Source organism: Macrobrachium rosenbergii, chromosome 48 (assembly GCF_040412425.1).
Source record: "Macrobrachium rosenbergii isolate ZJJX-2024 chromosome 48, ASM4041242v1, whole genome shotgun sequence".
In the NCBI taxonomy this organism is placed as follows: domain Eukaryota; kingdom Metazoa; phylum Arthropoda; class Malacostraca; order Decapoda; family Palaemonidae; genus Macrobrachium; species Macrobrachium rosenbergii.
The window spans coordinates 32,303,273-32,325,767 of NC_089788.1; the positions used below are offsets into that span (position 1 = coordinate 32,303,273).

At 38.8% G+C, this 22,495-nt stretch overlaps 1 protein-coding gene across 18 annotated transcripts in view; it reads right to left on the reverse strand.

The window, feature by feature from the left end:
- Window positions 1-22,495, reverse strand: part of Pkn (serine/threonine-protein kinase N) — a 733,150-nt gene that overhangs the window by 609,654 nt on the left and 101,001 nt on the right. For 4 of the 18 annotated variants that reach the window (XM_067091619.1, XM_067091624.1, XM_067091614.1 and 1 more), the window contains exons 1-2: window positions 15,221-15,329; window positions 13,509-13,858 (exon numbers count right to left, since the gene is read on the reverse strand). The exons of the other annotated variants lie outside the window; for them this stretch is intronic. In XM_067091619.1, the coding sequence (XP_066947720.1) occupies window positions 13,509-13,529 (21 nt within the window). In that variant the 5' untranslated portion in view covers window positions 13,530-13,858; window positions 15,221-15,329. Of the gene's footprint in view, window positions 1-13,508; window positions 13,859-15,220; window positions 15,330-22,495 lie in introns of those variants that run through there. 18 annotated transcript variants of the gene reach the window in all.

Genomic DNA, 22,495 nt, shown 5'->3' on the forward strand with positions numbered 1-22,495 from the left:
ATCTAAGAGCTTCAAAAAATTAATTTTACAAGAACGACAGAATAAAATGTTTAAATATCTGAAAAGACGCAAACACTGCCTACCCTCTTCAACGAGGGAATCTACACTCACAAGGACGGGGCTCTTTATCTGAGTCACATGGGATGATTTGCCTCATACTCAGTATCACATGCAGTAATATCTAAGGTTACTTGTGCCATATGTGTTGTTTTGGGGGGTGGAAAGGGGGGGAGGGGTATATCAAACACCGAGACAAGGATGGTTTGCCGTTGGGGACTAGGTTACTGCTCCACGGAGAAGGGAGAGAAAGTGGCTGGAGAATGGGGTGGAAGGGGGCCAGAAATATCATCCCCTGTGCAAAAGCGAACATCTAAAATGGAACATCCCTTCAACAGTAAAAACGCAGACAGCCGCGAGGAAAAATAACAGTTCACAAATCTATGAAAAATATACCAAAAATATACCCTTACTTTATAAAAACAAACAGGTTCACAGAGTAATTTCAATTCGGGTTACTGATGTTCTATTTTTGAAAAGTTAGTTCAATAAGTTGGCGACATCTTCAAAGAGTTCCACATAAAAGAGTGCACAATAATAATAATAATAATAATAATAATAATAATAATAATAATAATAATAATAATAATAATAATAATAATAATAATAGAAGAAGAAGAAGAAGAAGAAGAAGAAGAAGAAGAAGAAGAAGAAGAAGAAGAAGAATAGTGGTTTTTACGGAACTTCAGACATTTCTAATGTCTGTCTGTTTATAAAAGTATTAAAGGTATCACAGTTCCCTACCAAACTGAGCAATAATAAAGATCACAAATACAATATAGCAAACGAGAAATGAAGGAAAATCACATTTGTATCGATAACTAAAAAAAAAAGTAAATGTTTCCAACACACCAACTACTCATAAGAGGACTGAATCAGCAAAGCCCGTATGAAACCCGTCACGGAGCGACAGAACCTGGCAAAAACAATTCGTCTTTGTATAGTTATAATTATTCAAGCTTCGATGGAACAGAAAAACTAGACTGGGGAAGGGGAGAAGAAAGGGGGTGCAGGGGAGAGTAATTACAAGCGGAAGATGAGTGACTAATACGAGAAAGAGAGAGAGAGAGAGAGAGAGAGAGAGAGAGAGAGAGAGAGAGAGAGAGAGAGAGAGAGAGAGAGTCAAACGATGTGAACACAAACAGAGAGAGAGAAACGATGTGAACACAAACACACACACACACACATACAGAGAGAGAGAGAGAGAGAGAGAGAGAGAGAGAGAGAGAGAGAGAGAGAGAGGGGGGGGGAAGAGGGCCGGCAGCATGGTGGCTTAAGGGATCCTGTGCGATGGACGGGTTCGAGATGTCTGCGAGGGAGGGGTAGGGGGGAGGAAGACTCCAGACAGAATGGGCTGGGGTGGACGAGGGGGGAGCTCAGGGGGAAGGAGGGGACGAGAAGGGGGTCACTGACTGGATTCCCCAGCATCAAGGTCATGCATTAAAAACCTGCTACACCAGCATGTAAACCATAAAGCATGGAGTTGTGTGGGCGACCATGGGTTGTTGAGAGGGAGAGGGAGAGGGAGAGGGAGAGGGAGAGGGAGAGGGGGAGGGGATTGGGATAGAGTCAGATGGGATGCAGACTGGGGAATATGTGATATATATAAATATTTGTATGGATGACAAATCTCATATGTCCTTTTGGTCGTGAGGATCCACAATTATTACATTTAGATAAACAATTTAGTTAACCACTTGCAAATTAAACACCAAATTCTATAAACTACAGTTCCGAAAAACCAGTGAACACCTGAGAGAGAGAGAGAGAGAGAGAGAGAGAGAGAGAGAGAGAGAGAGAGAGAGAGAGTAATAAATACCGACATCCAGATGTATCCTAAAACCCAGAACTTGACGAAGTTTTGTCAAAGCCTAAAACCAGAAACCATAAACATAGTCAGTATCATTCAATTGTACAGGAAGTACAGAAGACATTTAAAAAGAACTCAAGTGGAACCAACGTCCAAACTGAATACCCAACAGACTGATATCTGAGCAAGCGCACAGCTTAAGTGGAGCTCTGCCTTTAAACCAGACAAAATACTCATTCGATGCAATGTGGGAAATCCAAACATTATTCGCCTAATCTTTACAGCAAACAATCCTAAACAATTGCGGCTACTGAAAGTTAAAAAACAGATAAATTCAGTACCATGTGGGTTATAGAACAACATGCAGGATCCAGGTTTAATTCCACTTTACAATAAACAGCCTTGCCTATATTTAGCAAGAATAAACTTGAAATGAGGGCAAAATATATTACCCTTAAGACTGTCTGGGCACGGGCATGGTTCAAAAGAGAGCACTAGCGTTCCAGCCAGCGTGCAATCACCTACGCCACCACAACAGTAAGTAAGTGCTCCAGTGGCAAAACACTGACAACGACACCCAGATATAAAAGTCGACGCCAGTCTTGGGGATGCCTGCAGGTGCACTACTTGAGCAAGATCCACGAGAGAGAGAGAGAGAGAGAGAGAGAGAGAGAGAGAGAGAGAGAGAGAGAATCTAGTTGAAATAGAATATGTTATAAAAGAAAAAGTCATAATTCGGTTGCACGTTAACAAAAGAGAGAGAGAGAGAGAGAGAGAGAGAGAGAGAGAGAGAGAGAGAGAGAGAGAGAGAGAGAGAGAGAACCATCACGGTAAACAGTATTGCCTTTATCTTCTCGCGTATGGCTGAATGCACTTGTTTTTCAACGGGAGGCGGGGGAAGAGTTCGTATTTACAAACAAACAAGCGAAAAAGGGGGAGATGGCATTTCAAGTTTTCTTCTATAGTACCATCGACGACTGATTCATCTCCCATGGTTAAGAGGAAGCTGAACTTGAGTGCGTAACGGTCAATAATACTCATCAGCATCTTGGCTTGAGGTTGCGTTTGTGCCAATGTGGAAATATTCAAAGGTGCCAGACATAAAATCAGTTAGGACATTTTCAAGATTTAACATTTCTAAAAGTTTTTATAACAATGTATACGTATTTCGAGGTAAAAAGATTTACAGTAACGTATGCATATTTCAAGGATTTTTTTTAACTATATACCATGAATATATTAAAGGTATATTAACGAATGCACATACACTTATGTGCACAAATTTCAAGTTTTTTTTATACATTGTCGTATACATACTTCACGAAATACCAGATCAAATTTATAGAAATGTGTAAAGTATAATAATAGATACACCTAAAATATGATTACAATAATTACTAATTTATACCACTGTGTACTGTACATATTTCAAGGCATATGTGAGAACACGATGGGAACAATATCCCGCACGAACGTAAAGACCATCACAGCACCAATTACAGACATCGGTTGCTACTGGGGCATTCGATGTCAAATGTCCATAACTACGAGAATACATAAAAACTAATAATAAACTTAACACTACTAATACGGTATGTTTAACAAAACCCTTTTCCGTATATAGGCTATGAGGTGTATTTACCCATAAAAAATACTAGTCATGGGAACCAAAAACTTGGAGAAGAGGAAATTTATTTAACGAGAAAATATCGTTGTGTGTGTTTTGAAAGTCAAGTAAGGAATATAGTGCCAACAAAATTAATAAGAAATAATAACGGCAACTTCTGAACAACCTGATTCAGAGAACAGCGTATGTACTGTATTTCCATAGGAAAAGGAACTGTCTCTTCAAATTTTCTCAGTTCGTGTTCCCTAAACCCATGCATGCCAATACACAATTACACAAGTAAGTGAAGGCTTAGCTAATCCTCATGCATGTTTAATAACCAACACACAAAAACAAAACCACGGACGCAAAACAGGCAGGCGCGCACACCCAGAGACAGTCAATCCTCCTTGAATGCCCCAACAGCCTGAAACGTTTGCGATAATTATAGTTTAATCCCAAACACGCATGCGAGTAACTTGAGACAATATACCGAATAGCTGTCATATTACCTATCTTCAGACCTCCTGTCAGCACATAAGCAAGCACTAGTATACCGGAAAAAGTTCTTGAAGGTATGGATACGTATACTGTACGAACTTGCAAGCAAGCGTCTCCAGAAATAACGAATAACAACCATACAGCAAGAATTCTTGAGAGTATTTTCAGTTTAATCCAAAGCCACACAGACAAAATTGGAAATAAAACGATTGGTTACCTTAAAATTATACACACAAATGCCCAAGCCCCCGCCCCCTTCTATATCTCATAAAGACAATAAAGACACACACACATTGCAAAGGCTTTGCCAATCCTTCCTGAATATCCCAAACGTCCTCTCTATTCTGGTTTCCGCCTTAAAGGGGACGTCTACGCCAGGCTGCGACAAGAGCACACCTGTTGCAAAGACGTTGCAAGAGCTCCAAGGATGCCCACTCTACCAAATTGCAAAGTCTTGTAGTTCAACATTCTCTCTCTCTCTCTCTCTCTCTCTCTCTCTCTCTCTCTCTCTCTCTCTCTCTCTCTATCAGCTGAAAGAAATTAGGATGATATACCTTACTGTGATTTTTTCGGCTTCTTAAACGATTTTAGATGCGTGGGCAGAAAGTCGATATTTCTTCTTTTGTTTTTCTCTCTTCTGCTTTTATCTAACGCTGTGAGAGTTTACGTGTGCGCAGCAATATAGGTGTTGGAAAAGGTGTCTAAAGTGGGTCCTGGAAAATGCTCCTGATATCTTTTCTTACTGGTAAGTGGAAAAAGAGAGTAAGTGCTTTTTTACCACCAACTGCAGCTGTGAGAAATTACGGCTGTAAATAAATGGACATGTTGGGAAATACTTGACATCTTTTTGTTGTTCACATTTATGTTTGATACGAATTAACGTTTTTGGGCGAGAGAGTATTCAAATTAATAGCATAACACACGAAAACCACTTTTCTCACTGAAAAAGCAAAACTTCCAGGACAAGAAATTGCAACCAAGCACTATCTTTGCTCCCTCTCCCTACTCATCTTTCTGAACCAAGATAAGCCAACATGCTCAAGGATACTAGCCCTTCAAATGAGCAACAGACCAATAAACAACCATGCAGTTGCTACAGACGGCCCCCTTATCGTCAGTATATATGCTTGTTATTGTTACCCAAACAAATATCAATATCTTCAAAAATATTTGGGGTTACACTGATCAAACTCTCTCGTACAAATTTCACTGGCTCTTCAAGTCTCGCTGAAACCCTTTGCTGCTTGCACCAAACCTGAAGTCCTGGGACTTTTTGTCTCTCTGTCACCCACTGCTGCTGTCTAATACCCAAAGGTTTATAGAAGTCTTCGCTGCCTTTTATTTCTCTGTCAAGTAGGAGTTTTGACCTTGAACTGAATCATCCTCTTCTACCTGGGCTTGGGGTCGACATCAGATGGTGACTACCATTCTTGTTCCCGAGAGGGAAGAGTAACTCTTGATAGTTTCTCTTGTCGCCCCTGGACAAAAGTGAACAGGGTTCCTTGGAATCACAGTCCACTGTGCTACCAACCCTCAGAGAAGGTGGCTCCAGAGCAACCTCCTTGCTCCAGAGGGTGTTAACCCGGTGGCCATGGTTAACCTCCCGGGTTTCAGGAAGTCTTTCCGTGATGACAATGCTAGCCCGTGCAATTTTCTACCCTGGAAGCAACCCAACACAGTCGACTAGTCCAGTCCCCAAGTGTCCACCTCACTCTTGAGGTCATCATGGAAACAACTGATATTTCAAGTCAATAGTTTCATGGAAAAATCGACTACTGCCTGGAAAATGTGTCAAAAACACTTCCATATATATTTCGCCACTCGTGCCAGTGCTAAACCAAGATAAAATATCGTTAACAAACTTGCAATACTTCAGCACTTTGGTTTAAGTGGCAATGGGTCAGATCATGAGGCTTATAAGCAAGTGGATTAATTACGTGTAAATATGAATGGCGTCACTATTAACAAGACATGTAAATAAAACTGCTAACCAAAAGGAGACGATAAATGAAAGGAAAACCTTGACCTCTCAAAATACCAAATTCGGCGAAAAAAAAATAATGGAAAGCTAATTAAGACGGCAGAGTCCCCAAGGGAGGTGTGGCCGAAATGGCGAAAATCCATGAAAAGGGAAATCGACCAGAAGAGTGGAAAACAATGCGTCGCCAGGAAGGAGGATGTGGGGTGGTAGTGTGGGTAAGGGATGGAGTAGGGGTGGGAGTGGTAATGGAGTAGGGGATGGATAGATTGGGTGGGAGCAGGACAGAGGTTGGATGGGGGAAGGGCAACGTTTCTCAAATCCACATGGAATGATTCTTAAATTTATCTTTCTATAATTCTTACACTTATCTTTTCTTCTTCACTCTCATCTTCTCTCAGATTTCATTGGTTTCATAAATAAGACAACTTCCAGTGCTTGACATTCAGCACAAAATAATTTACTTTTTTTTTTTTAGATTCCCACCCAAAATGGGAAGGTGGGGGGGGGGTTACATCTGCCTCTACTTACCCTACATTTCTCATATTTCGTTTATAAATACAAGTATCAAGAATTGTATGAAACCTCTCTCATTCTATCCCTTTCTCACTGCCATATTTTTCGCTTTCAGATTGGATATTCTCTTTCCCTGTGAAGAGACAGGAAATTGTATGTGTGCCTCTCTCTCTCTCTCTCTCTCTCTCTCTCTCTCTCTCTCTCTCTCTCTCTCTCTCTCTCTCTCTCATATTAGACGCGGTTTTCGTTCCCAAAACGTCGGAGAAATGTCAACTTGTCTGTCAAAATGAACATCAGAATCGGGAAAACTTTCTAAAACTTTTTTCCCGACTTATTTGATGCGCAAAAACATCAATAAGAGATGAATCCGTGGAACCTTGAAGTTCCAATTTTTGCCAACAAACCTAAATGAGAGAGAGAGAATTACCTTACGGTTTCACCACAGTACAGTGGGGTGAGGATTAGTTCGAGAGTTCCCCCCCTCTCTCTCTCTCTCTCTCCATCCTATCTGCGACCAACAACCTTCGAACACTTTAGTAGTTAGGTGGAGGCACACAGGATTTTAAGTCCCCATTCTTCCCTCCTCGTCCGGTTCCAAAATCGAACACAGTTCGCCCAACTGTGAGCTAGACGTACTCCCACGAAGCTACGAGAACACAGACGACAAAAAGAAATGATAATAATGAATCGAAACACACACACACACACACACACACACACACATTATAATCACTTTAACACGTGCTTCGTTTACCGCACATCACCAATGGTGAAGAAATGAGAGACTGAATGTAGGTCATGACCGGTTTCAGTGGCAGAAATCACAATATATATAATACAGAGACAATACGGACGAACATACACAACCGTCTGGGCTACGAATGCGCATCTGACAAATAGACATACAGACCGCTGGAGACTACAAACCCACACCTGACAAGTGTCAAGGGGGAGGGGCAACAAAATAATTTATTGCTAGTGTCCCTACTATGTCTACAAATCCGATAATCCTTTTTCCATACATTCCTATTGCCTTCCTTAAAATTTAAACATTTTACAAATTTATTTTGAGAATGAAATAAACAATTTAGGCCGAAGGCCAAGGGCGGCGACTTGTGAGGTCATTCAATGCTAAAAGGAAAACTGAGAATAAAATATTACAAAGGTGTAACAAGAGGAAAACCTCGCAATTGCACTATGAAATAATTGTTACAAGAGGGTGGAAAGGAAGATGGAAGAGAGAGAACACGAATGGAGGTGCAGTAAAACGAGTGAAAGGGGTTGCAGCTAGGGGCCGAAGGGACGCTGCAAAGAACCCAGGTATTGCCTACTGTGCACTGCATGAGGTGCACTGATGGCACTACCCCCTTACGGGGAAATTTATTTTGAAATTCTAGGATCAAATTTTTAAATGCCTTGATTGATATTCATATTACGGACACGGCTTTCTTTTCATAAAGCTGCATTTATTTATATTACTTTCCAGCGCACTATTAGAATACGCTATCTATTCTGTTTTCTAGTGTTTTACCGGTTTGTCCAATGCAAAAGTTGTCACTAGATATAGGCTATATACATGGAATCTTATTTATAGGCTACACCCTTGAGTCTTGCCGGGGGAGTTCTTGAAAAGTACATCTTTCATCATTTTATTTTTCTTACATGCGACATTAACACCAATACTCTTAAGAGGATAGGTGATATCTTTCACATTATTATTATATGGTAGTGCAAGTATATTTTTTGTGTTGTAAGTTTCGTTTTTATATAGCCCTTTTGTCGCTTCTACTGCACTGTCTGATACGCAATTGCAATTTCTTGCCTGTTTTCCTAATCTTATCTATTTTATCATCAATATATTCAAGGCTACATAAACGTAATGCTCTTAAAAACATAGATAAGAACACTGAATTTTGAACCTTAAAAATGCACTTAGGAAGAAATATTTGTAGGTTTTCTGTAAACACTGTTTTTAAATCCACCATTATTTCTGTGTATTAGGCACCCTACAACGGGTAGGCACCCAATCTTTTCCATTTCCAAAGTTAATTTAATTGATGGTACCATATGAATTAACTTGTCAAGAAAGTTACTTACATTTTCGTTCCCTGGCCAAATACAAGTTATATCGTGAACACACCTGAACCAAACTACATTGCGCGTATGATTTACTCGATGTTTTCTTTAAAAAAAAACACACACACACACACACACACACACACACACACACACATATATATATATATATATATATATATATATATATATATATATATATATATATATATATATATATAATACTGGAGATAGCGGGTTGCCCACCGTCATACCAAAATTTTGTGAATAAAATTTCCTACTGAACTCAAATTTCTATACTTTTACACATAATTTAATAAGTTCAATTAGGGTATTCTTGGAAAACTGGATATCCAGCTGTGTATCTTCTAATAATTCCGATAAAAATCCCAGCAGATCGCCTACAGGTACCTTTGTGAATAGTGATACCACATTCAAACCCACAAGCCCGGATTCATTATGAATCTGTATATTATTTAGTTTATTTATCAGGTCCACATTATTCTTTACAGAATAGAATATAGAATTTAGGCTAACCGCCAAGTCCTGGGGCCTATGAGATTATTCAGTGCTGAAACGGAAATTCAGAGTAAAAAAGGTTTGAAAGGTGTTACAGAAGGAAAACATAGCAGTTGTAGCCTACTATGAATCAGTTGTTAGGAGAGGGTGGAAAGAGGAGAGGGTGGAAAGTAAGATGTAAGAAAGAGAACATGAACGGATGTACAGTAAAATTAGTGAAAAGGGTTGCAGCTAGGGAAGCTGCAAAGAACCTTAAGTAATGCCTACAGTGCACCGCATCAGGCGCAATGACAGGTACTAACCCCCCCTACGGGAACATTATTCTTTACATTAGCTTCAGAGATGTTTCCAACCAATGGGTTAAGAGTATCCACTAAGTACTTAGCTAAATTGCAAGATGCGAACCCTAATGAGCTCATATTTGGCCCGGCCGGAAAATTTTTGTGATTTTTTATTGTATCATACATATACGGGAGTGATGGAAAGGTCTCACACAACTTTTTCATTAGGCTTCCATTTCCTTTTAATACTAAAGACGTTTTCACTCTCCAACTGAAGTTGCTATTCACAATGTCTGACGGGTTTTTATTTAATAGTGTGTGTTATCATCACTTGAAAGATTATCCATTTTCCTTCCCCTCTCTTCTCTCTCTCTCTCTCTCTCTCTCTCTCTCTCTCTCTCTCTCTCTCTCTATATATATATATATATATATATATATATATATATATATATATATATATATATATATATATATGCTGAGAGAGAGAGAGAGAGAGAGAGAGAGAGAGAGAGAGAGAGAGAGAGAGAGAGAGAGAGAGAGAGAGCGGAGAGAGACGGCTTCCTTGTTCTAAGTCCTATATAATCTTATCACGTAGAAGAAAAGTCGGAATGGTAGCTTATCGCCCAGAGTCAAAATCTTAACTCAAAGATAAGGCGAAAGCAAACCTACAGTAGAAGCATTTCAACAACAAATATCAGGTAACAAACAGAAACAAGCAGAAGTAAATACGGACGCAAAAAAAAGGGCATGAAATACATCCATAACCAGATTTAAAGTTAATTACACGAAAATCTGGAGCAAATCCGGTATGTAAAGGCTTACAAGCGAATTGCACATGTATAAAGTTAATGTAATCCCTAAACAAATAACTTGGATTGAAATTGTAATTGGTGTTTGGCCCGAAGGAACCCCAACCCAACCACATGACCATAACCGGCAAACAATATCTGTCATATATATATCAAAACACAGAAATACTATATATATATATATATATATATATATATATATATATATATATATATATATATATATATATATATGTATATATATATATAAACCATGCATTTTCAAAATTGTTTATTCAAATTTTCTCCTAACGCTTTGGGTCAATATTTGTACGCACTACAAATTCTCAGGTTAAATACATGCACGACTACAGATACACATAGTTACACATACATACATATATTCATATAATATACTGTATATGTATATATATATATATATATATATATATATATATATATATATATATATATATAATATAAAATAACCGTTTTAATTAAATGGACTCAAGAAGGTTCTGAAGCATTTTACGATAAATCTGTTAGCTCAATGCCTATCTGATAAGGGTTGCAACCCGTAATAGTCGATTAGTACTAGGTGCCCAGTCCACTGTGTAGGTCACGAAGGTATGATGAATTTGAAGGACGTTGCCCAAAGTTCCTGTCTCATTCATTAAACCACATGTATCCATATTATATATATATATATATATATATATATATATATATATATATATATATATATATATATATATATATATATATGTATGTATGTATGTAAAGCCACGTTGTCCAATAGCCTTACCAACTGCCCACACGATTTACTGCCAAAATGTACAACAATCCTGTCACAGTACAACAGTCGCCTGGCAGTTTTTAGTTGTTGCTGGTAAGTTTATATATATATATATATATATATATATATATATATATATATATATATATATATATATATATATATATATATATATATATATATATATATATATATATATATATATATTATATAAATATAGCTAATTAGCTAATTCCTTTATCAACGTTAGGATGGGTTGGCCACAGAAGGTTAGGACTGGCAGATATCTTAGGGTGAGGTTGCTGGCTGGCTCTAAGATATCTACCAGTCCTACCCTTCTGTGGCCAACCCATCCAAACGGGGATAAAGTAATCAGCGAATTCCACATATAATGTATATATATATATATATATATATATATATATATATATATATATATATATATATATATATATATATATATATATATAAAATATAAACATACCAACATCATCTAAAAGACCTGACCAGGCGACTGTTGCACTGAGAAAGGATTGTTGTACATTTTCAGTAAATCGTATGAACGGCACCTGGTATTGGACAACGTGGTGTTTATAATTGAATACAGATGCGGATTCTAAGAGAGAGAGAGAGAGAGAGAGAGAGAGAGAGAGAGAGAGAGAGAGAGAGAAAATGCCCAATAAAGTAATTGTATAGTGACTAAGGATGGGGTGGTTCACTTAATGCAAAGGATAAAATAGTGACCACACAATGATCCAGACCAGCAGTGCTGATATGTGGCTGGTTGGTGGGGCTGATAGGACAATCTCAGAGAGAGAGAGAGAGAGAGAGAGAGAGAGAGAGAGAGAGAGAGAGAGAGAGAGAGAGAGAGAGAGAGAGAGAGAGAGAGTTTCACAAAAAGAACAATAATTCTGTTACAGACGGGAGGAGATAAGCTTGAAAATTCCAGGAGGAATTTCAGAACGTTGCTGAGAGAGAACATAATGTGGAGCGATAGGTGTCCGAGTAGGGGGAGTAGGGGGAGGGGGCGGCATAGCGGAGAGGGTTGGGGGAGTGGGGTGTGAGAAGGTCTTGCACTTGCCCGGTGAGGCAGCAATGTCTGGTCGTCCAAATTAGGAATCAAGCTTAAAAAAATCGGACGGAGAAGTGTGTGCGCCCGCGCCTGGGGAGAGGGATAGAGGGGGAGAAGGTATATAGATGCGGAGTTTACTGGGCATCCCAGCAGCCGAAAAACACACGATCACAGTCCACAGAATATCAACGAGACGACCGTCCACATCTTCATTATCTTCATAGCGGTGTGGCCGCAAAGGCCAATGGTTACGCTGAACACATACGTTTGTATCTATGTATGTATGTACTGTATATGAGGGAGGGTGTGTGTGTGTGTACACACACACACACACACACACACATATGTATATATATAAGAATTACAGGAAAACAGAACAATAAACAAGATACAAGCATGAAGTATCTTAACGACAAACCTGACATTATGCTATGCAAATAAGATCCTGTAGTTCCATTCCCTTTCAGTATCGATATGTCCAAAATAATTATCCCACGTCCAGGTATAAAAAAGCCCTACGTCACTACCTTCTAATCAAACAGAAGCTCAAACTTTATCACAATGAGAGAGAGAGAGAGAGAGAGAGAGAGAGAGAGAGAGAGAGAGAGAGAGAGAGAGAGAGAGAGAGAGAACAACCGGACTTTAACCTTTCTTCAGGAAACTTGCTTCACCTTGAACCTGGCTCTTAAGAGATACTCGCACACAACACATGAATGGAGATCAATGACTCTCCTCCTGATCTGCAAGGACAAGCACAATATCCGTGACTTTTCGCCTAAATCTGATCGATCACGGGATAAAGAATGTTTTGAACTGACTTCTGTTTCTAGAAGGGCAAATACATGGTAAGGCAGAAAATGTTTTAAAATGAACTCTAATCTACAAGTACTTGCAAAATATCCCTGACCTTTCTCAATACAATTTGACGATGATCTGTTTCTCTCTCAAAAAAAAAAAAAAAATTACTTACGGTAACCTATAAGGACATGCAACCACAATATAGACTTTTCCTTTCACGTGATTAAGGGCAGAACTATTACTGTACCTAAAGATACTTTTAGAATTTTCAAGGGCAAGAGCAACATCTACGCCTTACCCAAGGTCAGTGGCAGCACAAGATCTTTTTTACGAAATATTTATCTAAAAGCCAACCTCAGTAACCTTTCCAGGTGACAGTCACATCGACAATGAGTAGAGTTCGGATGTGGTCTTCCGTCTTCGTCATTCCATTTTCTTACCACTTTTTATTCAGTTTCTACATGCTCACTTGAGAGAGAGAGAGAGAGAGAGAGAGAGAGAGAGAGAGAGAGAGAGAGAGAGAGAGAGAGAGAGAGAGAGAGAGAGATCCAAGAACTTTCAAGTATAAACACCTTTTCCTTTTGCAGAAAAGGCCAATGGAACGAAAACCCGAAGATGTGAGGCCTTACTTCGTAGAGACAAGAAACCCTTGGTATCGAAAGTGAGCAAAGACTCGAAACCTCATTAAAGAGACAGACTCCGGGACTTACCAGTTTGCAAATAATTTTCATCTCTCCGAGTGTCCTCCGGCAGGATAGGGCGCTGACCGACCCTCTCCTGTCTGCCCAACGACGAAATTGTCACTGTCCTTTTGCAACTATTACTTCTTTTTATTTTCACTTTCAGTACCTGACTGTTTTCATTATCAAATCTAATGTATTACGTATTTTTTCATCTGCAGCTCCTCTACACTTTTACGTTCACTGTCTTTCTCTTTTTTTTTTTTCTTAGTTTCCTTACTTTATCAGTTCCCGGGACAACTTTTTTTCCACTTTTCTCTGTCCTTTTCAAAATTTCACTTCACTTTCACAATTTTATAATTCCTTTTTACGATACGCAACTGAAAACACATTTTTCCAGAAATTTGTAATAACCAACGGGTGTTTTTAATATTTCAAACCATAATAAAGGATGCAAGCACACACATATACTGTATATCTACGTACAATACAAACAATTAGCGTTACATGTCTTTGGAGATCATATACATATACTGTATATCAAACATAATTCCAGCCATTCTTAACCAACACAGCACCGGTTGCTACCCAAAATGATCTATTCTAAACGGTCAAAAAGCCACACCCTCCAGATAAAGACTATATGGCAACCGAACACCTAACCACTATCTGGGAACTGATCGAAAACAATACCGAGCAATCTGCAAACAAAACCTTCCAGTCTTTGCATCTTACATACGAAACTGTTGAGTCAAATTTTAGGCGTGTACACCTACTTTGCGAATTTATAAACAGAGCACTCATAATCGTGTGATCTCATACATAAAACGAACTTATCTATACTAATTTATAACATATCTCTCGAATCTGGACACAAGCAAATATTTCAGATTCGGAGAATGAAAATATGTCCACAAAACCACATACATTTATACCCTTTAATGCAAGATTCGAGGATCTGATCACCACACACACACATATATATATATATATATATATATATATATATATATATATATATATATATATATATATATATATATATATATATATATATATATATTCTAAGTCACATAGAACTTACTCACTTTTTTATCAGACGCGAATGTAATTGTAATAGCCACATTGCCCACTTAACTTCTCGAATTATTCACATTGTTTGGATACGCTTGTCACTACAAAGCCTTAGATCCATTTGCAAGAAATATTTAGTAAATTCTGAAATCGGTAGCAGGATTAGAACACACATTCCGAGCATCAGCTTGAGGTCACGTTGCCCACACACTTACACATACACACACAGATATATATATATATATATATATATATATATATATATATATATATATATATATATATATATATATATATATATATATATATATATATATATATAATCAAATCAATCTGCAAATGTACATGTTTGAAATTCGAACATGACCTAAACCTACAAATAATAATAAAAAAAATTACACGATTATTCAATTACAAACTACCAGAATCTGCCAACACCACCACCTCCCAAGTTCTTCACTCGTAAAAGAAAATATCTAAAAAAGAAAAACACGTGCGAATCACTGCTAGCCACACGAATCCATTTAAAAGCCCCACGTACCTACAAACATGAACATCTCCCACACTTCTCAAGCAAATCAATCAAGATGCTACTTCTTCACATTCACAAGAAACATTTCAAACCACTAGCTCACTTCTCGTCTCTCCTTTAGGAGCACGATTCGGACCTCTTTTATTAAGCTTCGAAGTGTGTGCAAGGACTGGAGCCTTCCTACTGCGTCTCCAACCTCCCAAAATGCCCGGGACAAGACTGAGCAATCCCATTTTCTGCAGCTCTGCTGCCCCACACACACACATACACACACACACACACACACATGCACGCTGGTGATACCAGCCATGGTCCCGGGCCAGGATGCTCATTCAACATGCAGACACCATGCAGCCTCCACCCATCCTCAACATCGCTCCTCCCCCGTCCCCCTGCTTCTCCACTCCCTCGAATCCTTTGGAGCCTTCTGCTGATACACCAACACTCCCCAACCCCAAAAAGAAAAAAATACCCCTAACAACAAATCCTCTTCCTCGCATTCGGGCACATATCACCCCGAGACTCCTCCCCGCCTCATCTGACAGTCCTCGATACCCTCCTCTGTCAAAAGCTGGGGCAGACCAGACACTGTTAAAGCCGGGAACAGCACTTCTAAACAAGGAGCAAGGCAAACAGACACGACGCCCGAAGTAGTGCGAAGTCGGGAGCAGGGCAAACATTGTCGGAGGAGATGATGAGGTTGTCAAAGCAAACGCTGCTAAAGAAAACACAAAGACTAACATTACATAAAAAAAGCAGACACTGCTAAACACAGAAAGAAGGGGGATGTCACACTATAAAATGCTAAGCAGAGTGAAAGTTGTGCCATGGCGTGGCGAAGTAACACCGAACTTTAATGCTGCATATGTCGGCGTAATACAGCACCAGGTCATGCAGCTGGTACATAAGCTCCCTTGAATATTACTGAAACCTGCGGTAGACCAAAGGAGGCTGGTGAAGTGGCAATGGCCCACAAAATGATGACAGCAAACGGCGACTGAGCAAGAGCAAAGATAACACCAAGCACATAACAGGCACTGTCAGAGCAAAGAAAATAGGGGTACATTAAGTTACCCCATAGGAAACAGTTTCTTCTCCAATCACCCCCATATGCTGCAGAAGACTTTATACACACACACACACACACAAGGGGGATGGACGCATACGTAGGCATCATTATCTTGTAATATCATTAAAGTACGAATCTCCCTTTGTACGTGGTTACGCTTTTGGTATCTACATGTGGTATTCAGCATCACATCTTCATTATAATTCTCAATTACGGTAGGATTCAGGATTGCATTTTCTGATAAATGTTTCGTGTGTATTACAAATCTAACTTCTTACGTTTCTCGTTTACGGTGGAATTTAAAATCAGCTTTTCTTTTCAGATGGAAATCCACATCAGATTCTTTTTCAAGGGAGATTTAAAAAACAGACTTTTCATTTAATGTGAAGTTCAAAATCCCACTTATCGCGTTCAGAATCAAACGTCTGATTTAATGTGTTCAAAACTAAACTGCCCATTGTAGGTGGAACTCACAAAAAATTCTCATTTCAGACTTGGTTCAAAACCTAACTTTTCATGTATTGTGGAGTGACAAACTCCTTACGTAATGTTGAATTCAATATTAAACTTCTTACATGAAGTGGAGTTCAAACTCACGGTTCTCATCTAATGTTGATTTCAAAATCAAACTTATAGTTCAAGGTGGAGGTCAAAATCAAAATCCCTATTCAATGATATTCAAATCTAATTTCTCATTAAATGGCGAGATTTAAGGCGAAGTTTAACGTTAAATGCTTTCACAGTTAACATTTGAATCTCACTCAATGTCTTGTTCCCTCTTGAAATTCCACAATTCCAAGGACCCCGCTTCCCTAAAACGAAAATTATCTAGTTACTTGACCTTTATCATAACAACAATGAATAATATCAATAATAACAATTGTTGCATCAAAGAAACCATACTGAAGGCATCTATCCAGGTTACCTGAATCTCTCTTTAATGAATTAAAAACATTAATTGAAAAATAAATTAGAAACTTTAACATTAAAATACCATCAGAAATAGAAAAAAGGTTGACAGTGAATAATTATAAGCGAAAAAATATAATTCGTTACTACAAACATAAAATTAATTCACACACTAAAGTTCTTGGCCAATAGAAGCTGGCATTACAAAAAATACAATAAAAAAACAACTAAGACGGAGGCCGGAAAGCTGTAAACACTTATCAACAAACTGGCAAAGATGCAAATAAGGTACTTTCGTCAAACCATGAAAACACCACGAACTGAAAATATAGCAAAATCCTGAATGAAAACGTAAATTCTATAAAAACGCCCACGCAAATCACGCAAACAAGTTAGTTCTTCGCACAAAAGCAAACACTCCAACTACAACTGTCAAAATAGACTACAAACATAAGAAATCAAACTATACATATAAGCAAGCACTACCAAGAACAAACCTCAGAGTCTTTCGACTGCAAAATATACAAAGACTACCACGGGCGTACACGCAAAAATATTGAGACGACGTTCTTTCGAACTTGTCAAATGCACAACATAAAGGCATGCGAACATGCAAAATGATCACTCGACTCCCTCCAAGGAGACAATCGCCTCGTTCCTTCGACTTTCCAATGTCAACTGAAGCTAAACTGGCAGGCTCAAAAGGTATGTCGACCTTGATTCCGTCAGGTGCGGCCAATCAACGGTGGGTATTGTGGGGAATGACATGAGTAACTGGTTTGAGTTGAAGATGGGGGATAGGACCCAGTACCAGTCGCTTCTCTTTCTATTTTAGAGGCTGTTTTACATAGCCTGTCAATTTTTCTTTCTATCAAGGGTTTTCAACATAGCATGTCTCCCTAATGGGATTTCAACACAGCTCACTTTCTTGCAATGGCCTTTTAACATTCTCTCTCCCTCTCTCATAAGCCCTTCGGTCGCCCATTTCAACGGACACTCACCCGAAATGTCGAATTATACGAAATGCCTTCCCCAAAGTCAGCCATTCAGGATACTCTGGCTATCAAGTCTAAGGAATATACACACCACGTTTATTTGTTATCTTGTTTGGCTTTGTCCTCTCTCTCTCTCTCTCTCTCTCTTGCTTTACTTCATCCTTGATTGTTTTCCTCTCTCTCTACTATTCACATAACCTACGGTATTTCGCATTACTGTTTACGAAACGTCACTAGGATCTTAATTGGTTCACTAAACTACCATTTTTGCCTACGTCCAGACTGCCCCCATGGAATCAAGTTCCAAAAAGAAACTACTCCTGGAAGAGTTCTATTTAAATAAATCGTACTATTTCGTATTTCACAGTTTAAATAAAATAAAGAGTAATAAAACCCACGTTAGAATGTCTGTAAGGTAGTGCAAATGATCAGATTAAAAACTGAAAACTAAGAACTCGCTCCATTTCCACAATCTCACCTTGATTACGGGCTAAAGTTATCGGTTCTATTGACTTTCGAATTATAAACGAAAAGCACAACACTACAAGCGTGCTAAATGATATACTCTACTGAGCTGATATGGTCATGTCTTTTTTTTTTTTCATTATCACAAAGGTAACCGTTCTGTCTCTTGAAGCAAATTCAGAGTGCGCGCGTCCACATTGCAGTAAAAGATGTCAAACACACGTCGACAACTTATTGCACACACGGTCCCAAACAGGTTGAGTCAACGACTTATTTTTATTAATAACCAGAATGTACACAATTAACCAGTGTTTACCAGACACCTGGTTATCCACGTATGGTCGCTGACTTTTGTTCAACCTGTCTGTAATATGTATACGATAAGTTGCGGTGTTTATGGCATATTTTACTGTAGTGTAGACGCACTTTTACTGTTATAAAATTGTTCTTCCAGGCAGCCAGTCTGCCTGAATCTCATTCCAGAATAATGACCGAATGCACAAGGGGGGAGGGCCACAAAGGTCATCTCCCACCTCAAGAGGAGTGGTGCCATTCTACAGGTGATTCCTCACCCATCAAATCTGCCTAATCAGCGCGAACATTCGCATTGGAACATTACACCCTCCGCCCCGCGGCCACCTCCTAGAGAAAGTCAGCCTTCTGGTGTAAGGCTTCTTCTACAGGCCAGAGAGCGCCTGCGTAGTTCAACATAGGCGAAAAACGATTATAATCCTGTTAGAAGGGGGACACCAGGTTCGCCGGAAGTGGTGGTCAGCCAATAAGTAAGTGAAGAAAGTTGAGTGTTAAACCTCTTTAATAGGAGAAATGAAAATTATATTTGTAAATCATTGTGTAGTATTTATAATAAAACTATAGTGAAAAAAATCTTTGGTAAAGGACTGAGGGGAATTTATAGTGAACTGTGGTTATCTTTTATTATATTAGTGGAAGTGATAATGAATATGACTATTAAATGACAGGTGAATTTTCCCAGGTACAAGTGATGATGAATGATGACTGGTAAACGATCGTGGTCCATTATTACCAAAAATGACCATGAAAATTATTATGGTTAAAGGTAACGATAATCAACAGCGTGCATGTTTCGACAATGGTAAATTACAGTAAAACGTGGTTAAGATAATGAAAATTACGTATAACTGATCAGGGCAATGAAATTTATAGTAATAAATAAATGATACTGGCGATACAGATAAATGACAAGAATAATAAGACAGCCAAACAACAATGGAATGGTACTCGAAATGGGAGAAAATGACGGTAGTAACGGTTGTGGAGATGACAGTAATGAATGATAAACTCAATTAAAATGCAAATAAACAAATCCCTGACACATGGAACACATGGAGAAAACGAACGAGAGATTTCATGAGATATACACTACATAAATACAGCCAAATTCATAGGATTACACCTATGCAGTTCTTTCTTCACCCCTCCCAGCAAAACACAGGCGTGAAGTACTAAAATGAAAGGGAGTCTGAGGCGCGGAAAGTGAGAGAATAAGAAGAACAGATGATCTGTGAAAGAAAACATATCAAACAAAAGCACCCATGTGTGCATGTGGGAAAGGAACAATGTGATACTCACGACACTACAGGAGGAACCAGACGAACCACTATTCGTAAAGGAACAATCTTGTCAAAGCTTGTAATTAGCAGTGTAAGGAGGGGCTGGAGGAGGAGGGAGAGGAGAAGGGGAAGGGGGGGAAGGAAGGATGGAGCTCTAGGGAAAAGGGATTTTTCTTATATAACTGAGCAAGTAGACGAAAAACCAGGGTGAAATGTCTTGAGAGAGAGAGAGAGAGAGAGAGAGAGAGAGAGAGAGAGAGAGAGAGAGAGAGAGAGAGAGAGAGAGAGAGAGAATTTACAAGCTTTTATTTAACTTGACGTCTCGGTCTGTCTGTCTGTTTGTCTGGGTCAAAACCTCTAATTCAATTTTGGACTTGTTCCTTTCGTCCGATGGACTTGAAATTTTGCATGGTTACTCAATCCCGGTAACAATGCAACCTTACATGATCAGTAGGTCAGCAGTGACCTTACAGTGACCTCTCCCAGTATCTCAGGATTGTATGAAACTCTTCGGATTTTTAATACCTTCTTTGACTCGGCAGAATAGGTTAATAACTCGACGGATTTTTCAAGCCTTCTTTGGCTAGACAGGATATCACGTTCAATTTTTTTTTGTTTTTAGTTACAATTGGTGACAATTTCTGTCAAAAACGAAAAAGTATGAAATAAAAAATCATTTAAAAATTTTAAACCACGCACTTATTAAAATGCAATAAAAAGTACAAAATGAGTTTTTCAGACACACTAGGATTGTCTTACAATTCATTGTAGTATTTCCTTCCATGTTTGGCCCACACGCTTTTATTTTTGTAGGCATGGCAGAAAGGAAACTGGAACCACGTCGGAGGTTCGCTATAGTGTGTGGCAACACAAAACGGCCAGAGGCAAATCTCAAAAATTCAAACTCGCAACCCTTCCACCCAGCTTAAGAGCATTTAGTTTGCATGTCAAGAGAGCCCATTACCAAGCATGCCTATGGAAAGCAGCATTGCAATCTGATCCTCCAGCTTTGGCCTCCTCGGACTTCGGGTGGAAACCAAACCATGACAGTCAAATCCTTCTTCCAGCACCACTTCCACCTGACACACTGGCTACTCCTCAGAGAGTGCTGAACCTGCTCTGCTGCAACTGTCAATCGTCAACAGATGGATGTTCCACAAGGAGGTGTCCGTGTTGCAAAAATGATATTGCATGCAGCACCTTTTGCAAGTGCAATATCGACTCCAGTCTCAACTGTTACAATCCTCTCAATGCAGCTTCCCAGGATTCTGAAGATGAACCGGTTGACACTGACGACGAAAGGGATAACGACAATGAAGACTTTCTCACTTGAAATCATTTATAAATGTTCTGTGGCATCATTTTCTGATATCAGTTTCTGATAAAGTGACCAAACATTCAGCATGTGTTTTGTGTTCTTTCTTTATCACAATTTTTTTGCAACTAATGTAACATTTGAGTTTTATACTGAATATGAACAACTCAATAAATTTTGGGTTTACACTTTATTTTCCATTAAAATTGGCTTCTTTGGCCTCGAAAACCCTAGAATTGATGCACCACATTATAAAATAGGCCAAAAAACAAAGAAATGAGAGACATTTATAGCTTTTGGATTTACGCGGCAGCCATCTTGGACGCCATGTTGAATTTCTCAAAATGCCCAAAGATGCCAGCTGGGCATCATTCAGTTTCTGATTCTATGGAACTTTTTCTACCAAAACCAATCAAAACCTGCTTGGGGGATATTTTTGCAAGGTCTACTTGAAAATCAGGGTTTGGCTGCTAGACTAATGACTCCATGGCTCATGTCTACCCCTGATAGCCAACTAAATATTTTTTTTATTGTCTCTTTCTCAAAAGCAATTACACATATACATATATATTATGTTTATTTAAAGCAATGAATTCAAGACACAATTATTAATCACAGTAAAGAAAATAATTTTCAATTACAGTACACATACCTTACACACTAGTATGGTAAGCTAGTATGTATGTGTACGTTCACATACACGTGATATCTGAACCTTCCACATGGGTTCCTGTCTGCCATGCGGTGACATATAGAAAACGTGACGAAAATTGACCTTTGCGCCATCTGGAAAAGAAGCAGTGCGTAATCCTCGAAGGTTATAAATAGACTCTGCAAGAGAAATTAAGGGAGAGAACACTGAGAACACGACTCGAGGACAGACGTCCTTGCCTTGCCTGTCCCTTTGAATCGTCCATGTGCCGACCCAGGAGCCTCGACAAGTATATTTTGTGGTGGCATTATAATTCCCTCCTCCATTGCCAGCGCAATACTGAACGAAGGATATCGTCATCTTGACTAAGGTAATGTGCCTGAGTAAGGTCCTTTTTAGCCAGTCACGATTCCT